Source organism: Dreissena polymorpha, chromosome 8 (assembly GCF_020536995.1).
Source record: "Dreissena polymorpha isolate Duluth1 chromosome 8, UMN_Dpol_1.0, whole genome shotgun sequence".
Lineage (NCBI taxonomy): Eukaryota > Metazoa > Mollusca > Bivalvia > Myida > Dreissenidae > Dreissena > Dreissena polymorpha.
Genome location: NC_068362.1, coordinates 85878750 through 85905738, shown reverse-complemented (window position 1 = coordinate 85905738; position 26989 = coordinate 85878750). Strand labels below are relative to the sequence as shown.

At 35.6% G+C, this 26989-nt stretch overlaps 2 protein-coding genes and 1 long non-coding RNA gene across 10 annotated transcripts; 2 read left to right on the top strand and 1 right to left on the bottom strand.

Annotated features, from left to right (window-relative positions):
* Window positions 1–761: 761 nt before the first annotated feature.
* LOC127840858 (uncharacterized) lies at window positions 762–17640 on the top strand. Of its 8 annotated transcripts, XR_008030599.1 has the most exons (8): window positions 873–1059; window positions 2203–2373; window positions 6235–6303; window positions 9304–9352; window positions 11525–11612; window positions 13171–13291; window positions 17274–17351; window positions 17486–17640. It is a non-coding gene; the product is annotated as an uncharacterized LOC127840858 (long non-coding RNA). The 8 variants fall into 8 exon arrangements; XR_008030595.1 differs by lacking the exon at window positions 17274–17351; XR_008030598.1 differs by having other exon boundaries at window positions 17274–17640.
* LOC127840854 (uncharacterized) lies at window positions 10331–23393 on the bottom strand. Its single transcript, XM_052369289.1, has 5 exons — window positions 22912–23393; window positions 16416–16567; window positions 12505–12538; window positions 11484–11621; window positions 10331–10454 (listed from the first exon to the last, which is right to left on the bottom strand). Exons 2-5 carry the CDS (start codon window positions 16484–16486, stop codon window positions 10359–10361), a joined length of 339 nt encoding a protein of 112 aa, XP_052225249.1. The 5' UTR covers window positions 16487–16567; window positions 22912–23393; the 3' UTR covers window positions 10331–10358.
* Window positions 23394–24025: 632 nt separating this feature from the next.
* On the top strand, window positions 24026–26524 carry LOC127840855 (uncharacterized). Its single transcript, XM_052369290.1, has 4 exons — window positions 24026–24179; window positions 24933–25045; window positions 25404–25551; window positions 26359–26524. Exons 2-4 carry the CDS (start codon window positions 24949–24951, stop codon window positions 26444–26446), a joined length of 333 nt encoding a protein of 110 aa, XP_052225250.1. The 5' UTR covers window positions 24026–24179; window positions 24933–24948; the 3' UTR covers window positions 26447–26524.
* The last annotated feature ends 465 nt before the right edge of the window (window positions 26525–26989 follow it).

Here is a 26989-nt window from a genome sequence, read left to right as displayed (position 1 = left end):
CAACCGCTTAGAACGTAATTTAAAATATATGGTCATATAGATTTTACTCATTAGACATATCCAATTTGTTTAACATTTATCTTTCACATTTATACCAAATCATAATCATATTTCAAAGGGATAAGAACATGCTTCGGTTATTCGTTTTTTATTTGCGTACTAAGTACATACATTTTTATTTATTGCCTGCTTACTTTTACAGTATACCACAGCGAATTCTGCATTTTTGATTCAAAAAATACGAGTGTGTTATATCTGGAAAAAAGTGTCTAGATGTCAGGAAACGAAGTGCCATTGTTTTTTAGATGATCGGTAAACGAAGTGCAGATGAAAAATGTGCATGCGACTCTTAAAACATTTGAATTTTCTCAAATACATTAGTAAACTAAAATGTAACATGTTGTAACATTACTGGATATATTGATCTTTTATTTCGAATAGTAAGCACGTTCTTGATTTATTTCCAAGTATGTTTATTTTGTTTAAATATGTACTGATCATTCAATTCATGCTGATTATCGATTAAATTTTATCGTTTTTTTTTAAATAATTCACCGTTTTTCCGCGAATTTCTTTCTTCGCAATACGAAGTGCTATACCATTAATCACCCAAACAATGTTCTGTGTCTAAAAACCAAAAAAAAACAGAACATAAATACAAAAAAGCTGAAGAACTCACCTCTCGCGCGTGGCGTTTGTTGTTCTCTGTAAGTGAAGTGCCATCCGTAAACGAAGTATTCGCATACCCGGCGTGTCTGTAGGTGGATGGTCCACGGCCGTCCACAAGCTCAAATGACCATATATGGAGAAAAAGGCGGGACCAAACCAAATAGGCTTGCAATGCGCATGCCCAAGCAAAACCGATTGTAAGCCATCTTGAATTGTTAGCGTGAAAAGAAATATACTACATTTATTAGATATTTTAATATGATGAATATTCTAGGTAGAGAATATGGATAGTATTATCATTATTAGTATTACGTCAACATTAACTCAACAATTGTATTGTTGACATGAAGAAAAAGCTATTTCGAGGTTGTTTTGACCATTGATTGCTAAGTAGGTCAAACTCAAAGTTTTAACTTTTATTGATATTTTATTTAGTTAAGGAATCTTCGAGTAATAGTTAAAAAAATCTTTCGCATTCTAATTCTATAGCTAAATCATGTGTTGTTGCTATATTATAAACTTTCGTGCATGAGCCATTTAAATCCGTTTGCATTACTTTTTTAGTTGTTTCCCCTGGAAAATTCTCTTCTTGCTAGCGTTCGCTGAGTTATTCAACAACATCGCTATATTGCTGATTTTTGCTGTTGTTTTTTGGTTAAAGCTGCATGCTTTTGTTGGATAATGTTTAATTTATCATTCACGTTTTACATATGATTCTGTTTAAACCATATTTAATCGATGTTTTGGTGAATTTCGCGCATGCTTAACTTGCCTGATTTCGGACGTAATTTACTTTCGGATACATGCTCCTCTTGTGTTTTTTTCGATGTTTTCTTATGTATGCAGATTTAAAAAAACAGCTCATGCTTAAATGTGTTATTGAGCAAGTGACTTCTTAATACTATGGCAGGAATAAAAAAAACTGTTATAAAATTATAAAGGAAGTTTAGTTACATGTATAAACTCACAGTCACAAGTGTGTAAGTATTACTGTTACATTTATTTATATTTACTAAAAGTAAATATATGCTCACGTATCAGTAAGTATTGTACAGCCCTAAATTATATTTAATACACCCATCTAGGCAGTTAATTCATATATGTGCTGGCTTTAATTTACATTCATGTTATTATCACCCTGCAATAGGCGGAGGGATATTGTTTTGGCCTTGTCCGCCTGTCTTTCTGTCCATCCGGCACTTTTGTGTTGGGAGCCATATCTTGGAAGTGCTTTGGTGGATTTCATTGAAACTTGGTATGAGTATATGTATAGATAAGAGGATGATGCATGCCAAATAGCATTGTACACTTTCTGTTAATAACGGAGTTATGGCCCTTCGAACCTAAAAAAATGCTTTTTTACCCGAGTGTCAAATATAACCTTTTTGTGTCCAGAAGCTAATTAGCGGGGGATATCAATTCAATGAATTTGCTTGTTATTAATTGAAGGGAAATAAACCTGTTATTTTGTCTGTCATTATGGTGTTTAAAGTCACATTTAATGGCATCCAACCTACTTTATTTCAAATACAGTAACACCTGGCGCCGTGACCTGGATGCAGATTCTAAGCAGATGGGCCAAAATGGGGGCAGCTAGAGAGACTCGCCTGGAACTGACAAGCCTGGAGGGAGCTGGTTGACTGTTGGCGAGATGGGACAACAGACTAAGAATAAACGAACCTACTTGATTTGATAAACATTTTTGTAAGTCATTCAAGAATCGAGAAAACTTTTTGTTTCCAATAAGCAGTCCTGTATATATCCGAAATAAAATAAAATGTTTCAATCAGGTTCCTTGATACTCATCTTGGTATTTAAGGGACCTTATAACAGATTATGGCATGTATTGAAGTTTGTCATTAAATGCGTTATATTTATAAATGTAAACATTAAATCTAAAAAGCTCAATTAAAAAACAAGAACAAATTAAAAGAAAAAGTAATCCTCATCTGGGCTCGAACCACTGACCTCTGGAGTAAAAGCTAAGACGGCCATCCATGCTCATACAATATTTTATACTTTTAGTTTCTATAAGCAAAGCTCGTAGTGTCACAAAAAACGACAACAGAACTCCAAATTATTCAATTGTTTTGCTTTGCAACGATTTATCATTTTCAGGTTGTTAATGTTAAGTATAACTGTTTTCTCACAAATATCATAACTGCAACAAAAATGTGCAAGTTTGAAACAATTTTTATGCCCCCTTTCAAAGAAAAGGGGGCATATAGTTATCAGACTGTCCGTCTGTCGGTCCGTATTTCTGTCACACTTTGCGTTTAGGTTTCAAAAAATGCTCATAACTTCTATTTCCCTTGAGATATAACCTTCATATTTGGTATGCATGTGCATATGGACAAAGCCTTTCCATACGAACACAAATTTTTACCCCTGTGACCTTGAACTTCAGGGCCGTGTTTAGGTTTCAAAATCTGCTTTTAGGTTTTGAAAAATGCTCATAACTTCTATGTCCCTTGAGATATAACCTTCATATTTGGTATGCATGTGTATATGGACAAGGCCTTTCCATACGCACAAAAATTGTTACCCCTGTGACCTTGAACTTAGGGTCCGCGTTTAGGTTTCGAAATCTGCGTCTAGGTTTTGAAAAATGCTCATAACTTCTATGACCCTTGAGATATAACCTTCATATTTGGTATGCATGTGTATATGAACAAGGCCTTTCCATATGCACAAAAATTTTTACCCCTGTGACCTTGACCTTGAAGTTAGGGTCCGCGTTTAGGTTTCGAAATCTGCGTTTAGATATTGAAAAATGCTCATAACTTCTATGTCCCTTGAGATATAACCTTCATATTTGGTATGCATGTGTATATGGACAAGGCCTTTCCATACGCACACAAATTTTGACCCCTGTGACCTTGAACTTAGGGTCCGCGTTTAGGTTTCAAAATATGTGTTTAGGTTTCGAAAAAAGCTCATAACATCTATCAAGCATTTATAGGGGGCATAAGTCATCCAATGGTGACAGCTCTTGTTTTATTTTGTCAATTTACCAAAACATGCAAAGGCCCCTTAAAATACATGAAGTAATGTTTACAGTTGTCCATAACCACATATTGAAAAAGAATGTGCAAGCTCTATCTATTGGCGTACAAACAAAGCCAATCTGTTGGATTATTACTCATGGCAAGCAATATGATCTTAGGTATACCTTCTATAATCAGGTGTTTGCACTTTAATCACATTAAAATTTGAAAACTATAGAAGTACAAAAAGGTCAGAATGATAACAAACAGGTTTGTAATGGACATCATCTTGCAATTGCTATTTATGTGAGTGGGATGGTACACAAATTCTGAATTTGTTATATGTAGGACATTTAGTAACTTAGCAACCCATGCATGTTGCAAGGGTGTTAATTGTCCGGATTATTTGGAAATCCCGATTTGAGCCATTCAGGATTGAATTTTAGATCAGTGTAAATCCGATGATTTGTTTTAAGGGGGTGTGAACAAATATTGTAATTGCTTCATTGGCATGCCGGGCATGTGCGCTTAGTATGGATTTTTCCTGGCCTTTTTAACAAGGTTTTCCAAAGAAAAAAACGGGTTATTAGATTGGCAAATGCCGGCTGGCGGGCGGACGGAACAAGCTTGTCCGGGCCATAACGTTGTGGTTCTTGGTGAGAATTTAAAATCATTTGGCACATTTGTTCACCATCATTAGACGGTGTGTCGCTCAAAAGAATACCGTCAATATATCCAAGGTCAAGGTCACACTTTGAGTTCAAAGGTCAAAAATGGCCATAAAAGAGCATTGTGAGACTTAAAAATGATTTGGCATATTTGTTCACCATCGTGGGACGTTGTATCGCACTTAAGAATTACGTCAATATCTCTAAGGTCAAGGTCGCCACAACTAAAAATATATTTATTTTGAAACAAAGGGGGTTAATTATAAACAATCAATTCAGTTTGAGTTGTCTCCCTCTATCAGACTTTTTTCTACATTGAAAACCTGGTTTTGTGACAATTTTGTCCCTTGTTTAACTATTGTCTGATTGGTTATCAGCTGACACGGACATAAAAGGTAACTGACCTAACCTCTTGGCTACTTTCCAGAAATCTTACATAGTACAAAATGTAGCATATGTCCCCCATCATTAAATTTCCATTTTCTGCTGTCAAACTAAGTGCATATATTATTTCATTTGCAAAAGACATATCTGGATATATTTTTGGACAGTTGTTTTACTGTATGGTTAGTGGATTAACATTTATTATGCCCCCCTTCAAAGAAGAGGGGGTATATTGCTTTGCACATGTCGGTTGGTCGGTCTGTCGGTCCGTCCACCAGGTGGTTTCCGGATGATAACTCAAGAAGGCTTAGGCCTAGGATCATGAAACTTCATAGGAAGATAGATCATGACTCGCAGATGATCCCTATTCATTTAGAGGTCACTAGGTAAAAGCTCTAGGTCATGGTGACCCGAAATAGTAAAATGGTTTCTGGATGATAACTCAACTTGAGTCAAGAACGCATATGCCAAGGATCATGAAACTTCATAGGTAGATTGATCATGACTTGCAGATGACCCCTATTGATTTTGAGGTCACTAGGTCAAGGTCACGGTGACCCGAAATAGTAAAATGGTTTCCGGATGATAACTCAAGAACACATATGCCTAGGATCATGAAACTTTATGGGTAGATTGATCATGACTCGCAGATGACCCGTATTAATTTTGAGGTAACTATGTCAAAGGTCAAATTCACGATGACCCGAAATAGTTAAATGGTTTCCGATGATAACTCAAGAACGCTTACGCCTAGGAACATGAAACTTCATGGGTACATTTATCATGACATGCAGATGACCCATATTGATTTTCAGGTCACTAGGTCAAAGGTCAAGGTCACGGTGACCCGAAACAGTAAAAAAAAATCCGGATGATAACTCAAGAATGCTTTTGCCTAGGATCATGACACTTCATAGGTACATTGATCATGACTCGCAGATGACCCCTATTGATTTTCAGGTCACTAGGTCAAAGGTCAAGGTCACAGTGACAAAGAACGTATTCACATAATGGCTGCCACTACAACGGACAGCCCATATGGGGGGCATGCATGTTTTACAAACAGCCCTTGTTATCGATGTTCTTTATAACATTTATATAAAATGACAATTACACATCGAGTGTTACTGGTGGTCTGGCTTATAATATTTTGCATTTTACTCACCAGAAATAGCAACTAAGACTATAAAAAGAACAATGAACTATGGCTTTGGGGGGCTCTACCTGTAAGGGACCTACAGCCTCAGACTCCAGACTTTATCATTAGGATTTCAAATTTGGGACATTTGACACCCCTGATGTTGTGCCATGTATCAAAACCGTCTATTTATAAAAAATAGTTTTATTAATTGGATATGTTGAAGATTTGGTGATGCAATCATTGGATTTCATTTTGTGTTTTGTTGACCTACTTTTAATTTTTAGGCTCAGCAGAACTATGGCTGTCAAAACACAATTGTATTAAAATGAATAGTGCTTCAAATTATACAAGAAGTCACTTTCTTTATGTTTTAGATGTTTTTCAGTTTCGTCGGAAGACATTTCCCACCAACCATCCTGTCTTGAAAGAAATAACTTTTGAACCCGATTATCTGGTAATACTATTTTTTTTACATACAGTTATTAGTGAATTATGAACATTTCATAAGGATCTCAAGGGTCACAACAGGTATATATATATAATATAATATATATAATCAAGATTTTCCATAGGCAGAGCACAGCCGGCCTGAATAGCATGGACAAGTTAACAATTTTTTTTTTTTAATATCTAGTGTGTAAAAATTACTTTGCATTGCAGAGAACTTTAAGATCATTTTATTTCTGTAAAAAATGTTCAAAGTTATATCCTGAATGATTTTAGGGCCTTAAATTATATATGGAAACAAGCATATTTAATAATAAAAAAGGCCTGTTGAGTTTTTAATTTGTTCTCTTAAAGATTTACAGAAAGACCCTTTTTAGCTCGACTATTATATATGAAATCTATATAGTGGGGCAATTCTACTCACCCGGCGTTTGCGTTAGCCTTAGCATTGGCGTTAGTGTGAGCATGCAAATGTTAAAAGTTTGCGTACTACCCCAAATATTTTCAATGTCCCTTGGCATATTTCTTTCATATTTTGCATACTTCTTAACAAACATGACCCCAACCTATAAACAAGAGCAGACAACTCTATCAAGCATTTTGTAATAATTATGGCCCCTTTTCCACTTAGAAAATGCAGCAAATGTTTAAGTTTGTTTAATACCTCAAATATTTTCAATGTCCCTTGACATATTGCTTTCATATTTTGCATTTTTCTTTACCAACATGACCCCAACCTATAAACAAGAGCAGACAACTCTATCAAGCATTTTGTAATAATTATGGCCCCTTTACCATTTTGAATATTCATATTATTGATAAATCTATGTTAAAGTTGGCGTACCACCTAAAATATTTTCAACGTCCCTTGACATATTGCTTTCATATTTTGCAAACTTATTTACCAACATGACCCCAATCTATAAAGAAGAGCAGACAACTGTATCAAGCATTTTGTAATAATAATGGCCCTTTTTCCATTATTATATGCATATTACTTAAGATTCAACCCAATAATATCTTTGACAAGTTTTAAAATGACGCCGGTTGGTTGAAAAACATGGCATTTATGAGGTGGGGCATTTTCCTTATATGGTTATAGTAAACCTTGTTATCACTCTAGAGGCCACATTTATTGTCAGATTTTCATGAAACTTGGTCAGAACATTTTTCCAATGATATCTTGGATGATTTTGAAAATGGTTTTGGTTGCTTTAAAAACATGGCCACCAGGGGGCGGGGCATTTTTCCTTATATGGTTATTTATATATGGTCCATATATGGTTATATATGGCTTTAGTAAAACCGTGTGAACACTCTAGAGGCCGCATTGTCCAATCTTCGTGAAATTTGGTCAGAAGATTGGTCTCAATGATATCTTGGATGAGTTTGAAAATGGTTATGTTTGCTTGAAAAACATGGCTGCCAAGGGGCGGGGCATTTTTCCTAATATGGCTATAAATGGCTATAGTAAAATCTTGTTAACACCCTAGAGGCCACATTTATTGTCGGATCTTCATGAAACATGGTCAGAAGATTCATCCCAATAATATCTTGGACGAGTTTAAAAATGATGCTGATTGGTTGAAAAACATGGCTGCCAGGGGGCAGAGCATTTTTCCTTCTATGGCTATAGTAAAACCTTGTTAACATTCTAGAGGCCACATTTATTGTCTGATCTTTATGAAACTTGGTCAGAAGATTTGTCCCAATGATGTCTTGAATGAGTTCGAAAATGGGTATGGTTGCTATAAAAACATGGCCACCAGGGGGCGGGGCATTTTTCCTTATAGGGCTTTAGTAAAACCTTGTTAACACTTTTGAGGCCACATTTATTGTCAAGCTTCATGAAATTTGGTCAGAAGATTGGTCTCAATGATATCTTGAAAGAGTTTGAAAATGGGTACATTTGCTTGGAAAACACGACTTCCAGGGGGCGGGGCATTTTTTTCATTATATGGCTATAGTAAAGTCTTGTTAACACTTTAGAGGCCACTTTTATTTCCGATGTTCATGAAAAATGGTCAGAAGATTCATCCCAATAATATCTTGGACGAGTTCAAACATGATGCTGATTGGTTGAAAAACATGGCTGCCAGTGGGCTCTGCATTTTTTCTTTTATGGCTATATAGTAAAACCTTGTTAACACTCTAGTGGCCACATTTATTGTCTGATCATCATGAAACTTTGTCCGAAGATTTGTCCCAATGATATCTTGGATGAGGTCAAAAATGGTACAAATACGTACAGACTTTAATGATAAACACTAGTCTGGCCAATGTCTTCTTACAAGCTGGTATATACACTCACTGCTAGAGCAGAATCATTTGTCATCTGTTGCAGACAGGCAGTGGTGATCGTTCTTAGCAAATTGAGTTGCGGTTCTTTCCGTAGCTAAGGCTTCTAAGCACACACTGATTTGCAAAATATGCTCTGTAAATTCTAAAATGCGACCAACTAAAAACAAACCCTTTGCCAACTTCTAGGTCAAAGGTTAAGTTTGAACATCATGATTCCTTTTAAATGGCAAATGATATTCGCGTACGATCTTACAACTGTAACTCCCTATTTCCAACTCGGCATTTTCATCAAAGGGCATGAAGGGTGTCCAAGGTTGACAGGTTGGAATCTTTGAATGGCAGGGTGCTGCGCCCTTCCATTCATGCCAAGCTGAAGCACTGGTTTTGATGCTGTTTCACTTGTAACACACCAAGCAGTATGACCCATTATATTTATCAACATGGCTAAAATGAGGCCAAAATAATTGTTAAATGCCCTTTGTTTATTTCCAAAGACATGGATGGATCATCTTTGTCTCTGAATATATTATAAATACTCGTGTTGTTGATTTTGTCCTGTTTGCTTATTGCACGAAAACTGTTAACGCATTATGTTGTGAAGACTCCTCTGTAATCAGACAGCTAGCAGTATTATGATTATCAAATATTAAAATTTGACTTAACAATATAGCGCTTCAAATTATATAAGACTTTATTTTTGTTTCAGATATTTTCCAGTTTCCCCTCACAACAATTTGCATCAAACCTCTTGTCTGGTAAGAAATTTTTATTGAAACCAACTGCTGGTAATACTATCTTTTTGGTAATGGGGGCTATATAGGAACCACTTTGTCAGTCCGTCAGTCTGTCCCAAAATTTCATCAGATCTTCACCCAAACTTGGTCACAAATTGTATCTAGATGATGTATAGGTCAAGTTTGAATATGGATCAGTAACCTCGTGACTTAGTTTTTGACCTGGCGTGACCCATATTTGAACTTGACCTAGATAACATTTTGACACAATTTCTGACCAAATTTGGTGAAGATCGGATTATAACTACTTCAATTTGAGAGCAGACACCATGCTTAATCCTTGAAATGTACTAAGTGAACCCCTGACCTTGTTTTTGACCCGGCATGACCCATAATTGAACTTGACTTAGATATTGTCTAGATAAAACTTCTGACCAAAGTTTGTGAAGATTGGATGAAAACTACTTCAATTAGAGAGCAGACACCATGCGAAATGCATGAAATGCTCTAAGTGACCTCGCGACCTAGTTTTTGACCCGGCATAACCCATATTTGAACTTTACCTATATATCATTTACACACAACTTATGACCAAATTTGGTAAAGATCAGATGAAAACTACTCCAATTAGAGAGCCACCAATGCTAAATCCTTCAAATGCACTAAGTGACCCCGTGACCTAGTTTTTGACCTGGCATGACCCATATTCAAACTTGACCTAGATATTGTCTAGATACAACTTCTGACCAAGTTTGGTGAAGATCGGATGAAAACTATTTGAATTAGAGAGTGGACACTGTTATGGATGCCGCCAAGGGTGAAACTATAATACGTCCCGTTTTTTGAAAACCGGCGTATAAAAATAATTAATATCCCTCACAGGGTTCAGGTCACACAATTAACTTATAGACAATAGGCAATACTTAATTCATTCGCTTCAAACTGTTTCTCTTGACAGATAACAAATGTTCAATCAAATTTTCATTCAAGATCTTGTCACTTCATTTGATTACAAATTTGAAATGTACTAAAATTTGCCTTCATAATGGAAACTTCTATTTTCCAAGCATGCCTTCCACTTCCTTGAGCTGACTTCGTTGAGTTCATGATTAGCAGATGCAATCTGTAAGATTTACTTATAAATAACTCTAAAATAAGTGATTGTTACCCAAAAAATAAAAAAATATAAATTCTTTTGTCTAATTACACACTTTCACATACATAAATGTGACACACGCATAAAGTCCCATAACCATCCAATCAAAATATTCAGAAATAGAGGTGCTCATTATACTAACAGTAATGACTAAGTTTGTTTACATGTATGTTTTTTCAACTATGTTTTGCAAAATATTCTCATGCAAACCAGGGTTTCCAATTTAATAAGCCACATGTACATTGCATGTAACAGGGGTAAGACAATGCTAACAAGAAATGTGGTTGTCAGAAACACAATGCCCCCTAATGCGCCACTTTGATTATTTTTTTTACCTTTGACCTTTAAGGATGACCTTGATCTTTCACCACTCAAAATGTGCAGTTTCATGAGATACACATGCATGCCAAATATCAAGTTGCTACGTTCAATATTGCAAAAGTTATGAAGAAGGTTAAAGTTTTGGTTAAAGTTTTTGAATTTTTTTTTTGACCTTTGACCTTGAAGGATGACCTTGACTTTGACCTTTCACCACTCAAAATGTGCAGCTCCATGAGATACACATGCATGCCAAAAATCAAGTTGCTATGTTCAATATTGCAAAAGTTATGATGAAGGTTAAAGTTTTGGTTAAAGTTTTGGGACACACACACACACACACACATGGACACATACAATGACAGACAGGCCAAAAACAATATACCCCCGATCTTTCGATCCGGGGGCATAAAAATAATCCTGGTTGTGTTTTTCAAGCAATCTAGCTAAAACAAACAGGTTTAATAAAATAGAAAGATTAACTAAAATGAACATACCAGTTATATAGGGCTATAACTATCATATTGAGTATGTCAACACAAAATCGTGTCATTAGTTGCTAAAAGATACAGAAAGCATTATATGGGAAAGTGCATGTGTTGACCTCCTTTTTTTGTTACTTTATTTGTACATAAAATGCTTGTCAAGCATACACAAGTTAGTGATTTAAAGTCATACCATTGGTGAGCCTATCAGCTTAATTTTACTCTCTTTTCCAGTCTCTGGTTGCTTGATGTGGCGACTGCAGAAACGGCTCAGCAAAGCGTCTTCGTTGGAGCAAACAACCCTGCATTCTGGACACCGATTGTGCGCCTCCTTTAAATATAAAACTTTGTGAAACATAAAAATATATTTAACATTTATTTTTCATCATTTTAACCAATAAATACCTACTAAACAAGAACTTTGACATTAACTTAGATAAGAAAACATATATATTATTTTCAATTAAATTGTTAAACAAGAGCTGTCTCCATAGGATGACGTATGCCCCCAATAAATGCTTTGATAGAAATTATGAGCATTTTTCGAACCCTAAACGCAGACCCTAAGGTCAAGGTCATGGGGTAAAAATTTGTGTGGGTATGGAAAGGCCTTGTCCATATACACATGCATATCAAATATGAATGTTACATCTGAAGCGACAAAAGAAGTTATGAGCATTTTTCGAAACCTAAACACAAAGTGTGAAGGACAGACAGACATCAGACAAACAGAAGGACAGTTCGATCACTATATGCCCTCCTTCGGCGGCATAAAAAAAGTTAATCCAGAAATGCAAAATAAGTCCCAAACTAGAGAGCGGACACCATACTTAATCCTTGAAATGCACATAATGTAGGCAAGTTAGTTCAAATAACAATGTACACAATTTCAATACTTTCTTAAAGTTAGTTCAAATAACAATGAACACAATTTCAATATTTTCTTATCACTTAATAATTATTATTTAAAAAAAAACATCCTGACAGTCCCCTCACATTTATGTGACTGAACTATCAGTCAAAAAAACGTTTGTTAGCTAACAGGGAGATATCTGTTATGGGAGAAGGTTCAAAATATTTTTGCCATTTCTTATATCACACTGCAAGTGTAAGTGCTACTGGCTCTGGGCATTTTCTATTTTTATCACACCACTAAATTCAATGTATTTTATTCAGAAAACTTTGCAAAAGACAACCTCAGTGTCTGGACTGACCTGATGCACCCAATCGCACAAGTCAGCTACATCTCTGAAATTATTTCAATACAATCATTTTCATTAATAAAAATAGATAACAAGAGCTGTCAGAGGACAGCGCGCTCGACTATTCGAGTGCTTGACAGTATTACGTAAGCCATCATGGGGAAATTGTTCATATTCAATAATTTATTAGATGATCTTTCAAAAATAAAAAAAGGAAAACAAATAAAAATTTGGGGAGGGGGTAGGGGGGTTGAGAGGGGGGTATAACGTGGGGTGTGGTCATTTATTAGACGATCTGACGATCTTTCAAAAATAAAAAAAGGAAAACAAAAAATTTGGGGGGGGGGGGCAGGGATCTGGGTTGGGGCGTGGGGTATTGCAGTGCTGCAGCTAGGATTTGAAAAGGGCAGGGGGATTTTTTGTCAAAAGGTACTTTGGACGCGCAGTATTTTGTCAAAAGGGCACTTTCGAGCGCGCGGGCGTTTCTAGAATGCTTCCTCATGCATGTTAATTTATGTGTTATCAATAATTGTAAGAATAAATTATTCCCATTGTCATAAAACAATTCAAATTTAATTACTACAATGAGGAATAAATTAATTACAATGTATTTTAATAAGAGATTTATTAATCATCATATGTAAAAAAAAAAAAAAATTTTTTTTTAATTTTTTTAAGGGCAGGGGGGAACCCTAGGAAGGTCAGGGCGGAGGTTCGGGAGGGCAGGGCGTGGCGCCCTTCGATTTAGGCCTTGCTGGAGCACTGGTATTGCACGGGTGGAATCCATTGTGGTATTCAGGTAAGTGTTGTTTTGTCAAAGTATTAATAAAATCTTATCATAAATAAAGAAGTTATGTGAATTTAAGCAAAATGTCCAATTCTCAAAGTAAAAAAGGGGCCATAATTCTATCAAAATGCTTGATTCAGTGGTCTAATCTTGTTTATAGGTTGGGGTCATGTTGGTAAACAAGTATGCAAAATATAATAGCAATATGTCAAAGGACATAGGAAATATTTGGGGTAGTACGCAAACTTTAACATAGATTTATCAATAATATGCATATTCTGAGTATAAAAGGGGCCGTAATTCTATCAAAATGCTTGATTAAGTGGTCTGCTCTTGTTTGTAGGTTAAAGGTCATGTTGGTAAACAAGTATGCAATATAACAAAGCAATATGTTAAAGGACATAGGAAATATTTGGGGTAGTATGCACAATTTAACATAGATTTATCAATAATATGCATATTCTAAGTATAAAAGGGGCAATAATTCTGTCAAAATGCTTGATACAGTGGTTTGCTCTTGTTTATAGGTTGGGATCATGTTGGTAAACAAGTATGCAAAATATGAAAGCAATATGTCAATGGACATTGAAAATATTTGAAGTAGTACGCAAACTTTAACATTTGCACGCTCACGGAAACGCCAACGCCGGGGTGAGTAGGATAGCTCCACTATATATATTTCATATATAATAGTCCAGCTAAAATACAGTCAACAATTAAAGAGTTGTAGTCACTGGGAATGTGATTTTGCATATATACACTTCATGTTGACAACCTATTATTTTCAATTAAATTGTTAAACAAGATCTGTCTCCATAGGATGACGTATGCCCCCAATAAATGCTTTGATAGAAATTATGAGCATTTTTCGAAATCTAAATGCATTTTTTGAACCCTAAACACGGACCCTAAGGTCAAGGTCATGGGGTAAAAATGTGTGTGCGTATGGAAAGGCCTTGTCCATGTACACATGCATATCAAATATGAATGTTACATCTGAAGCGACAAAAGAAGTTATGAGCATTTTTCGAAACCTAAACACAAAGTGTGACGGACGGACAGACAGACATCAGATAAACAGACAGAAGGACAGTGCGATCACTATATGCCCTCCTTCAGCGGCATAAAAAACGTTAATTTAGAAATGCAAAATAAGTCCCAAACTAGAGAGCGGACACCATACTTAATCCTTGAAATGCACTAAGTGACCCTGTGACCTAGTTTTTGACCCGGCATGACCCATATTCGAACATGACCTAGATGTTGTCTTGATACAACTTCTGACCAAGTTTGGTAAAGATCAGATGAAAACTACTTCAATTAGAGAGCAGACACCATGCTTAAACCTTAAAATGCACTAAGTGACCCCATGGTCTAGTTTTTGACCCGGCATGGCCCATATTCGAGCTTGACCTAGATATTGCCTAGATACAACTTCTGAAGTTTGGTAAAGATCAGATGAAAACTATTTGAATTAGAGAGCGGACAAGAAAAGTGTGACAGACAGACAGACAGTGCGAAAACTATATACCCACTTTTCTTCGAAAGGGGGCATAAAAAATGTGGAGTAAAATATATACAAATGTGTTCTTTTTCTTTGCAGACTGACTTACCTATCAAAATAGTTACATAAACAAATATGTATAATTATATTGTTAATATTATGCGCATAAATAAAACATTTGCTATTTCATGTAAAATTAATTGTAGACAGGAAATAATGAAACAAGAAACCGTTTGAGACGGGTGATGCTCCACAAAGGTTTTTTTGTCACAATATTGCACTATATATTCAGATAAAAGGAAACGTCTTGAGGGGCATAACTTTGGACAAAATAATACAATGGATGGTTTAGTAACTTAAAAATTTCAAAGGGCCATAACTCTGTAAATAAATCATCTAACCAGAACCCACTTATAACATGCGCATCTCCTCAAGGTAGTTAAGCTTCCCATAAAGCTTCATTGTATTCCAGTCAGTAGTTGGGGAGAAATAGCCCGGACAAGAATTGCACTATATGTACAGTTTATAGAAAATTTCAAAGGGCCATAACTCTGTGAAAAATCATCCGACCATAACCGGCTTATAATATGCACATCTCCTGTTGGTAGTGAAGCTTCTCATAAAATTTCATTGAATTCATGTAATAAGTTGCTGAGAAATAGCTCGGACAAGAATTGCACTATATGTACAATGGAAAATTTCAAATGGCCATAACTCTGTGGAAAATCATCCGACGAGAACCGGCTGATAATATGCACATCTCCTGTTGGTAGTGAAGCTTCCCATAAAGTTTCATTGAATTCCCGTAATAAGTTGCTGAGAAATAGCCCGGACAAGAATTGCTCTATATGTACAATGGAAAATTTCAAAGGGCCATAACTCTGTGAAAAATCATCCGACCAGAACCCGCTGATAATATGCACATCTCCTCTTGGTAGTGATGCTTCCCATAAAGTTTCATTGAACTCCAGTCATTAGTTGCTGAGAAATAGCCCGGACAAGAATTGCACTTTATGTACAGTAAATGGAAAATTTCAAAGGGCCATAACTCTGTGAAAAATCATCCGACCAGAACCCGCTGATTATATGCACATCTCCTCTTGGTAGTAAATCTTCCCATAAAGTTTCATTAAATTCCGGTCATTAATTGCTGAGAAATAGCCCTGACAAGAATTGCACTACAGTATATGTACAGTTAATAGAAAATTTAAAAGGGCCATAACTCTGTGACAAATCATCCGACCAGAACCCGCTGATAATATGAACATTTCCTCTTAATAGTGAAGCTTCCCATTAAGTTTCATTGAATTCCGGCCTTTAGTTGCTGAGAAATAGCCCGGACAAAAATTGTTCACGGACGGACAGACGGACTGACGAAGCGGCGACTATATGCTCCCCCCGAAATTTTTTGGGGGAGCATAAAATGTCAAATTAACATGGATAATAGAAAATATTGTGAAATGCTTTATTTATAAATAAGAAACTAGATAACACTTCTAAAATGATTGCAAGTTTCCATGACTCATTGAGGAATAAACCATGTAAAATGTTAGTTTTGCAAATTTATATAGTTATGGGAAACAACTACATTAAATTTAAATATCAAAGCTTTTTTTATAATTGTATATGTACCGGTAAAACACCGCTTCATTCGTAAGAATGTCATTTGAGCCTAGATGAAGATACAGCTGTTGAACATCCATCTTCCGCAAGTCTCTCAACAATGCATGGCGAAAACGATCAAAAGAAAATTTGGCACCTTTGAAAACAGAGTTGGCGAATGTCTGTGTAAATAAATCACAAATATACATGAATAAATACACAAGGAAAATTCATGACATTTTGACGTTGTAATATATTGTATTATGCCCTGATGAGCTATGCGAAACGCGTTGGCTAAATCAATATATATTTAAAATCCCAGACACGTGTTTTTACTTTTATTATATATATAGATATAGATATAACAACGGAATACTTATGATTTATCAACATTATTTTTAAATGTTTATGGATTATATGTCTTGAGTGATTTGTTTGTTGCTTGTTGATGTCCGGGATGTGTACGGGATGCTTTTGATGTTTGTTTGTTATGTTAATTTTCGCAATGAAATTAATAACGTTTATTTACATGTTTTACTAAAGAATACTTAATTTTTAAAGTAAATAATAGCTGCTTATTTGTTTATTTCTCTTAAATTAGAGGTTTCGGGAGGAGATTCAGGCACCTAGACACCGGTCTTGAGCCATGGGTCCTCATACGTCCCCCTGCCATTAAAAGAAATAAAGAAAGAAATGAAAAATGGCAGTAGGGTTGCGTATCCCGCTCGCGGTTTTACATGAATCGTTTATTACTACCGATTATTGTATGGGGTGTACGTGAAGTCATGTACACTTCTCTTGATTGGTGGTGGTGGATGAATCTTGCAGATAATAGCAGCTTCTTTAAACAAATTAATGTTTCACATTTGTACATTTATAATATTTTAGCAACTTAACGTGATCGATGGGCATTGGGTGCGTCCTGTGTGCACTTTGGGCATCGGCGGGGATCAGATTAGTCAAACAGTAACTATTGATTTTAGGTACCGGTATATACTTGCCGTCGAATTGTTTTGATTGCACTTTTTTACATGCCACACATGTGCACGTTAAGTATTTATAATTACATGCCCTACGTCATTTAAATAGTATCGTTTCAGTTCTTTAGACATCTGAACAAAGAGATTACACCGTTTACAGTCGTCTCGAGACTCCTCAACTGAGCTGTGGCTCATGGAACACATACGAGCGTCAGAAGAATTGTTTTCTGCATTAAAATGTCGAATGTCCTGTCAAATACATGCACTCACTCCTATTTGTCTTTGGGTTATTATTTGTATGATAATGATAATGATGTTGAAAGGATGATGATGATATGGATGATAATGATGATGAGTATTTAATAGTATTTTGAGAATAGAAAATAATAAATTTACTCATAACTATGAGTAAACAAAACTTCTTTGTTCCACTATCCTAGCAACCACCTAGTTACTAATAAAGGCGCTAAAGAGCGCGAAGCGCGACACGTATTATTAATTGTAATAATGAGTCTTGGTAAAGGAAGCAGCCGCTTATCAATGAGGAGCACCATCACAGCACCCCAGTCTCATTACTATCAAGTCCTCCTACAGCTTTTTTTTAAGAACCACATATAGAAGGCCGCAGGCCTGACCCGTATCTTGCCAGTTGTATGGACCCTTTGGTATGGACCTTTAACCCCGCTCACTATCCAGCGTTCAAACTTCCGGGTTTACATTTAAACCGACTATTAACAGCTTATTAATATCTGAGTAAGAAGGTGATTTTTCAAGCGTTCCGAAGTGTAGTGGTTACACGCTCGCTTCACATGTGAGAGGCCCAAGGTTCGAGCCTCAGAAGAATCAAATTATTTTATTTGTGTTCTATGTTAACTTTTTGTTTTGATGTAGACATTTTAGTTTAAATAACTATGCTGTTTTATTGTAACCATTTTTTGTTTTTATTATGCCCATGAAATATATGTGTGAGAGGGAAGGGGGGGGTTCGTAAACACATTAAAACTTTTACAGTGTTTTCATATCATTGAGTACTCAACCCCTATCGTAAATGAGCAACGTAATAATAAGTTCAGAATCATCTCCCCTTGAATTTGAGAAAAATATGAAATTACGCTTACAAGATGAAGCAGATTTTTTAAAACCTACACAGTTCTGTTCCATTAATGAAAACTGCACACGGATGCCAGTAAAAAAAAAAGGAAACCAATGTAAATAAAATGAACTATGAAATATTTGGGGGTTACAACACAAAATCATAGATAATGGGTATTTGGGGGTTATAACACAACATCAAAGATAATGGTTATTTGGGGGTTATAACACAAAATCATAGATAATGGTTATACCAGAATATTTTTTCTGTTTTGTTTAAAATAATTGGCCAATATATTAATATTTACAGTAGAAAAAAATCGTTCCATGTAACTTCATTGAGTGCCTTTTACACTGAAATTCCCGTCGCCCTTTGATGCTTTGCATCAATACTTATCTTGTATATAAAATACAATACATCAAATGTTGTATGAGGAAGAATGGTCGAGGGGTCTAAGTCGGAGACTTTTTACGCCAGGACTCCAGTGGTTAGTGGTTCGAGCCCTGTTGAGGGTTACTTATTTTCTTTTTTTAATTTTATTTTTCATTTTTTACTGGAGCTTTTTAGAGCAAATGTTTACATTTATCAATAGAAAGCATTTAATGACAAACTTCAAAACATGCCAAAATCTGTGAAAAGGCCCCTTTAAATGTAAAATATGTGCATATAGCTAAATTGGCAAGCAATTGTTTTTGTTGATTTTTTTATATTAAAGGTTTATTGCTTTCGCACAGTGACCTAAATTTCGCCATTTACGATTGACACACGTCTATTTGCCACATATTTCAAAGGCATAAGTATTAAAAAGCGGATGTGTAAAGCTCAGAAAAAGACAATGTACGCTGATTTTATTGCTAAAATTGAGCGAGTAATTCATTCTTTTGTCCAATTTTTCTTAGACGAAGATCATCGCTTTAGAACGGCCGTTTGATGGAAAGTACACATTAAAATTAGCAACGATTGCATTCTTGATTGATTTAATAAAAAATACTTGCATCTAAAATTACAAATCAACCAAAAAAATTAAAATTAAAGAAACAGTATCAAACGTCAGAATGTCAGTCAATCTGTATGACATTCCATGTAATTTTTCAGGGCAGTGAAAATGCGGTATCTTAGCGGTCTCTAAACGAGATTTTTTCACCTGTAATTAAAGTACTCGTTTAAGATCAAGACTGGGTGTCACCTATTGAAAAAGTTCATATTCAAAAAAAGTAGACGCATTTTCATTTTAATATATTATACGCTTTAAAGTAGAAGAGATAATAAGAGAAGTACGGAAGAAAAAGTGGAGTAAACACACTTATTCTAATAAACGTTAACACAAATGAAAATAAAAAATTCGTTCAGTTTCATAGTAATACTACAAGAATAATTTAATGTAATAAAACGTGATTTAATTTTTGCAGCATAATAACTTGAGGTTACCTGAGAACCTTTTCAAGAAAACAGGGAAACGTCATTTCATATCAAATGATGGGAAACAAGTAAAGACTCTTCGTACATAAAACATGATCAGGCACTAAGCAGGAGTATATGAGTCGCGTTCTGAGAAAACTGGGCTTAATGCATGTGCGTAAAGTGTCGTCCCAGATTATCCTGTGCAGTCCGCACAGGCTAATCAGGGACGACACTTTCCGCCTAAACGAGATTTTCGATAAGGAGGGACTTCATTGAAACTTAAAATACCATAAAAGCGGAAAGTGTCGTCCCTGATTAGCCTGTGCGGACTGCACAGGCTTATCTGGGATGACACTTTACGCACATGCATTGAGCCCAGTTTTCTCAAAACATGACTCATATGGTTCGTACAAGGAAAACGTCAATTTTAAAATATTATCTACTAGTATTTAAGTCAATAGATATGGCACGAGACAATTTGCATCAACCTAGTTCGTGATGTATCGGAGTGAAATAAGGAATCAGTTTGCATGAATCATGTTGCACTCATTTTCAGACAGACACAGTGACAGTGGCGATATTCGTCCTGGATTCAGATCGTCTAGTTGTCTTTTTTGCCTGCTAATTAAGTATGTATAACCTCATTTACAACAAAAAGGTGACTACGCCAATACTTATACTGATAATGACGAACGTACTGGTCTATTGTCAGACGTTCGTAATATTTCAGGACAAACGTAATGTTTTCGAACTATCGACGTTTTTCCTCACGCTCACACAAGTTTCTGATACTCGAACTATTTCCTTATATTAATACGATTTAATGACACTCGTTCTTTTTCCGAACCTCATGCTTTTTCGTGATACTCGTACTTTTTTCCTGACAATCGAACTATTCTTTTTATATAGGGTACATGATATTCGTATGTTGCGTATTACCTGGCGTCAGTTTTTTCCTGAGGCTCGTACTTTGGTATTTAAAACCCGAATGATTATGGTGACCGTCCCAAGTCATTGATCACAGCTGAAAGCAATATGTTTTATGTAGTGGTTTCGTACGTATTGTAATGGGGTCTATGTCTGATCACAGGTGGTTAGCGTGTGGCTATGATATTAATTAGTGAAAACATCATTTTGAATGATAAATAATCATATTATAACGAAAAATTAACTTTTCTGAAAAACAATATTTCACTATCAAATATATATATAACAAGGTATGCAACTCAAAATCAGCCCAAAACGGGGTGCATCGCTTTGAACAGCCATATCTTCATCAATTTAGCAGCGATTTTCACGATCTCGGTCTTATTCAACGCAGAAATGAATTTCCTTTCTGGAAATGTATATGTCTTGCAATATTTTTACAAATGCTGGGTCAACTTTTAAGAAATAACACGATACACAACACGCATGACCCAGTTGACAGTGATCATGCTGTCTTTAAGACTGAAATCTTCACGGAGTAAAGGGCAACTTCCCTACAAAGTTCATGTAGTTCGATACCATAATTCAATAAAACGTATGAAAAAACATTATTACCGTTCTTGTCGTTACATTCTGCATCAAGACTAACTGTCCAGCGCCGTTTGAAACCTTTGTTTACATACATTTCAACTAACTGACATTTTAAACATACGAGTGATTTCATTGGTCCAATGCGGAGGTGTGTCTTTACAACTGGAGATTTCATTCATAAAGAATACATGATCACTGTCAACTGGGTCATGCGTGTTGTGTATCGTGTTATTTCTTAAAAGTTGACCCAGCATTTGTAAAAATATTGCAAGACATATACATTTCCAGAAAGGAAATTCATTTCTGCGTTGAATAAGACCGAGATCGTGAAAATCGCTGCACAATTGATGAAGATATGGCTGTTCAAAGCGATGCACCCCGTTTTGGGGTGATTTTGAGTTGCATACCTTGTTATATATATATTTGATAGTGAAATATTTTTTTTCAGAAAAGTTAATTTTTCGTTATAATATGATTATTTATCATTCAAAATGATGTTTTCACTAATTAATATCATAGCCACACGCTAACCACCTGTGTGTCTGATATATTTACCTCAACATAAGGTTAAAAGGGGGTCGCCAAGGCCGTTGAGAGGTCGTTACGCTGTTTATTGGAGACATTATACACTTATTTCATGGATGCGCGGTGAACAGTTAAAACTGTTTCCCAAGGTTTCAGGGATGACTTTGGCACTGTATCGGCCGAGGGCAACAGTTCCAAATGTCAGCCCTGATACCGAGGGACAACAGTTTTGACTGTTCACCAAGCATCCACGAAATAAGTGTTTTATTACCTGATCAAATTTCTAACATAGAAATAACAGCAAACTAAAGTTTAATTTACACACAACAGTAATCGATAAAATAAATAATTTTGACTGTTAAACTGTAAAATGACGTCATTTTTTCGACGAAATGACGTCATTATTCCAGCAGGCAACAGTTAAACTGTTGACCGGTCAACAGTTCGATATTCACCAGTAACAGTTTAAAACATTGCACATTTTTTTTTCTACGAACTATTATTACCTGATGTCTTATATAAATGATAATTGATTATTTTTTGCTATTTCCTCGTCGAAAAAGAAATTTACAATGTTTTCAACTGTTACCGGTGTATATCGAACTGTTGACCGGTCAACAGTTTGAACTGTTGCCCGCTGGAATAATGACGTCATTTCGTCGAAAAAATGACGTCATTTTACAGTTAAACAGTGAAAATTATTTATTTTATCGATTACTTTTGTGTGTAAATAAAAATTTAGTTTGCTGTTATTTCTATGTTGGAAATTTGATCAGGTAATAAAACACTTATTTCGTGGATGCTTGGTGAACAGTCTTAACTGTTGTCCCTCGGTATCAGGGCTGACATTTGGAACTGTTGCCCTCGGCCTATCGGCCTCGGGCAACAGTACCAAAGTCATACCTGATACCTTGGGAAACAGTTTTGACTGTTCACCGCGCATCCATGAAATAAGTGTATAATGCTACTATTTTTCGGCATAGCTGTTTAACGTCACTTTTGACCTTACCTGACATGTATAAGTGTCCAATAAAATTCAAATTAAATTTCCCGCGGCTAGACACGAGTGAATACACTTCATTAAGTCGATTGGCTGATTTGAGCATACCACCAGAACATTGGAAACATTACCGCATCTTTGTAACACTGTTTTACTGCGTGTTCAGCATGAAACAATTTTTTCTCTAATGAAAAGGCTTGATAGATAGAACAGTTTTGAACTCATCTCTGACATCAATACAGTTTGTGCGTGCACCTTTTATTTTCAGAGGATTGCCAGCGCCAGAGCGTTTGTACTTAAAGGTTATGTTCTCATATTACTTGTATGCTCAAGTATCTGCGGTAAATTGATTTTTTTTTATATTAGTAAGCACTCTGCTACTTGCATGGTAAGCTTCCATTCTGTCTACACTACATTTGGCAGTTACTTTTCGTGTTTATCATTTACCATCTCCTTGCAATTTCGATAAATTAAAAACTGCTACAAATGTTGCGTTTTTTCACCGACAATTATATTAACCAATGTTCCCGAGTAACATATCCGCCAGGGTTACTTAAAACAGTTCGTATTGGTGGAAAAATTCGACTTTACATACAACGTGTTGATGAAAAAATGATATGATTGAACTGAATTTACTTACCCTACCGAAATTCTTTGAAGTATATCGGCTACATCTCCTAGCATGCCCAACTTCTCACAGCATGTCGGGTTTCCGGGGGTGATAACGATTTAAATTATTGAGTCTTAAGATTAACAAGCAGATGTGCTAGGGAACCATTTATCCGAACTATATTCTACGAACTCCGACCAATTTAATTAAGTGGGTGCGTTATTTTTTTCAAGTTACAGGCAGTTGTTTTATTATATAATCGACATATCTTGTAATTAATATATCTTCTATCCAGCCGGCAGGTCTTTGTGTAATTGCTTAGCTATTCTATATTTACCTTAAATAGAAAACAATTAGTTAATAACGTGTCAAGAGTTCTGGTACATGTATATAGTTGAATGAAAAACTATTTTTAGTATTGCAGATTTTAAGTCCGCTGTGTGTCATTGCTTAGGCTAGCACATACTGTGAAATATTATCAGATGACGAAACATCGCAAACAAATGGTATGTGTCCATGCATTGTAAACGTGAAAACCAATGGTTGTTCATCCGCAACTGACCTTCAGATTGCAAACGTGTAAGTCAAGTAATGATATAAAAGGGGCCGTTATCACCGCATTGGCAGAGCAGTTACATCGATTGTCCATTTCAGAGCATAATTAAAGGTGAGTGAATCCAAATAATGCGTTGTAGTAACGTCGAAATGTGCAATATATAATAAGTATTATTGAATACATTCAACAAGCAATATAAAGCTATGAATAGTAAACTTCAATGTACAACTTTACTTTTCTGCGAGGACAGTTCAAATACATTAAACACTGGCTGGTTGACTTGTTTAAGGCTTCACGTCGGAGTTGGTGGCAATGTTTGTCTGAATACATGTATATGTGTGTCTGTTTTTGTCAAAAATTTATTTTATACCAGACTGTGTGTACGCTACAAGTTGTAACTTACAACAAATGTTGAAACTAATGAACGTTAATAACCACAAATCTCTGTACGTGAAAAGGAGGAGACGAGATATTGATTAATGCACCATGGACTATGACTATGGTAGTGTTCGTTTGTTTTTGTTCTCGAACATATTCAAAAAATATAAGTAGCTTAGCGTCTATGATCTTTATATATTACTTTCATTTTCAGCATCCAAAATTAAACAATGTTTAACCCATTTATGCCTAGCGTCTAGAAAAAATGCATTGGCAAACAGCGTATACCCAGATGAGACGCCGCATGATGCGGCGTCTCATCAGGGTCTGCGCTGTTTGCTTAAAGTAATTTCTGTAAGAAAAATTCTAAATATAGAAAAAATATACTAGACATCCCTTATTTTGGAAATAAATTGAGCCAATTAAGAAGGATGGGAGAGTCCACTAGGCATAAATGGGTTAATTTTATAGTACTTTTATTTTCAGCATCCAAAATTAAACAATGTTTAAGCTTCTAGTCCTTTGTGTCATCCCCGTAGTGCTATGCGCTCCACAGGAAAGATTTATAGAAAATCTGGGACTCCATATTGGAAATTCTTGTAAGTGGATCACCAATGCATGGGATTTTTGCGACTTCTGTATTGTAGTTGCTAGTAATTTATTATAAATTTGTCTTATGGTTTGATTCATGGCCACCCCAGTGTTAAAGTCAATTGAAAAGTTAGACCTATCATGCAATTGATAGTTTATCGGATTTCTTATTGTGGAAGCTTAGAGGTCAAGTTCACTCTATTTGAGATCAGATTTGTGTAATTCCAAGAAGATTAAGGATATTTAAGATTTTTTTATTTTTTCTAATGAAACTGCACGCAACGAGTCAATGTATTCATTTGAAAATCTACGCGTGCATCATTCGGTATTCTGTACTTATTTAATGGGCGTCTTCATGTCCATCAGTTGACCTGGCGACGTTGAAATGTGACGTTCAGTTGCTCATCGACGTCCTTGGCAGCGACCCCACTGAGGCGGCCTGCGAGGCAGAGTGCCACAAGCTGATCACCGACGGAACCATCTTCTCATACGGATGTCCTTTAATATGTCATGCGTGAGTGTTTTGATTTATTTAACAGAATCTACTTGAATACTTAAAGTTTTGTATATGAAATAGGTTATTGCGCACTTGAATACTTGACGTTTTTAATATGAAATAGGTTGTTGCGGTGAAATTGAAGACTAGTTGAGTGCAATAAGATTTGTTCTGGGATGTCGATATTAAGTTCCTTTGATTTGATTGATGGTCGCAAATCTTCAAGTTGAACATTGATGCACGCTTTGTGCGTTGCATTGGTTTCTAGGCATACCAGTCGATTTAGTATTTTATGGAGAATCTGCCAACTTGGTTAATGGTTTTAAGCCAAATGTTTAACTCGTTGAAACGGCTAAAGTTTATATTTGATATGCAGTTCTGAAAACCGACCGCACTTATTTAACATTAATCATGTCTTTTGAGAAACCGACGGTAAGTGTCCTTATCATGACTAGTTTTATCTTGGTACTGAATTATCTTGAGGCGATACATGCAACAAAGGGTCTTAACCTTAATTAACCCATTTATGCCTAGCGTCTAGAAAAAAGGCCTTGGCAAACAGCGTAGACCCAGATGAGACGGCGCATAATGCGGCGTATCATCAGGGTCTGCGCTGTTTGCTTAAAGGTATTTCTGTAAGAAATATTCTAAATATAGAAATAAATATACTAGACATACCTAATTTTGGAAATAAATTGATCCCATTTAGAAGGATGGGAGAGTCCACTAGGCATAAATTGGTTAAATACCAGCAAATGTTTCAGTCCTAATAATGTTTCTTGAGTGTTCTTATTCCCTATACAGATCACTTGTCTATAATTTCAGTCTGCAAAACCTCGCCCACTACTTCCACGAGACTCCTCATCCTGGACAGGTTTCTACCTGCGGCACTGCCACAACTTCTGCCCGCTAAAGCAAATAAAACAACTTTAGTAATAACGTTATATGCATGAATTTTTACGAAACATCTCAATAAATAAATGCATAGCAATGTAAGTGTTCGTTATTTGTTAAGAGTACCAATTAAAACGCAACGTCCGTTTATTAGGTAATCAGGTTTATTTTTATGTTAAAATTACTGGGAGATCATTTTCCTGACTGCTTTTTAATTTACCACTTTTTTGTATTATTATTCACATTCCAAAAAGTACATTATTTAATGTGTTGCTTGATGTGTTTAAGTTTCTGTATGAAAAATTCATTTTAAAGAATTATTTATTAATAATGCAAAAATATACCACCTTACCTAGAGAAGATGAACTTCAGCAACCATTTTCTCAGAAAATAGTAGAGCTACGTTACCGAAACAAGTGTGGTGTATAATGAAATGATATTGCCAGTTGGACGGGTGAATTTGGTACTTTTAGTTTTATAATGATGTATATGTCATTCTTTATTGTTATCGAATTTGCGTTAAAGGGGCCTTTTCACAGATTTTAGCATTTTTTAACTTATT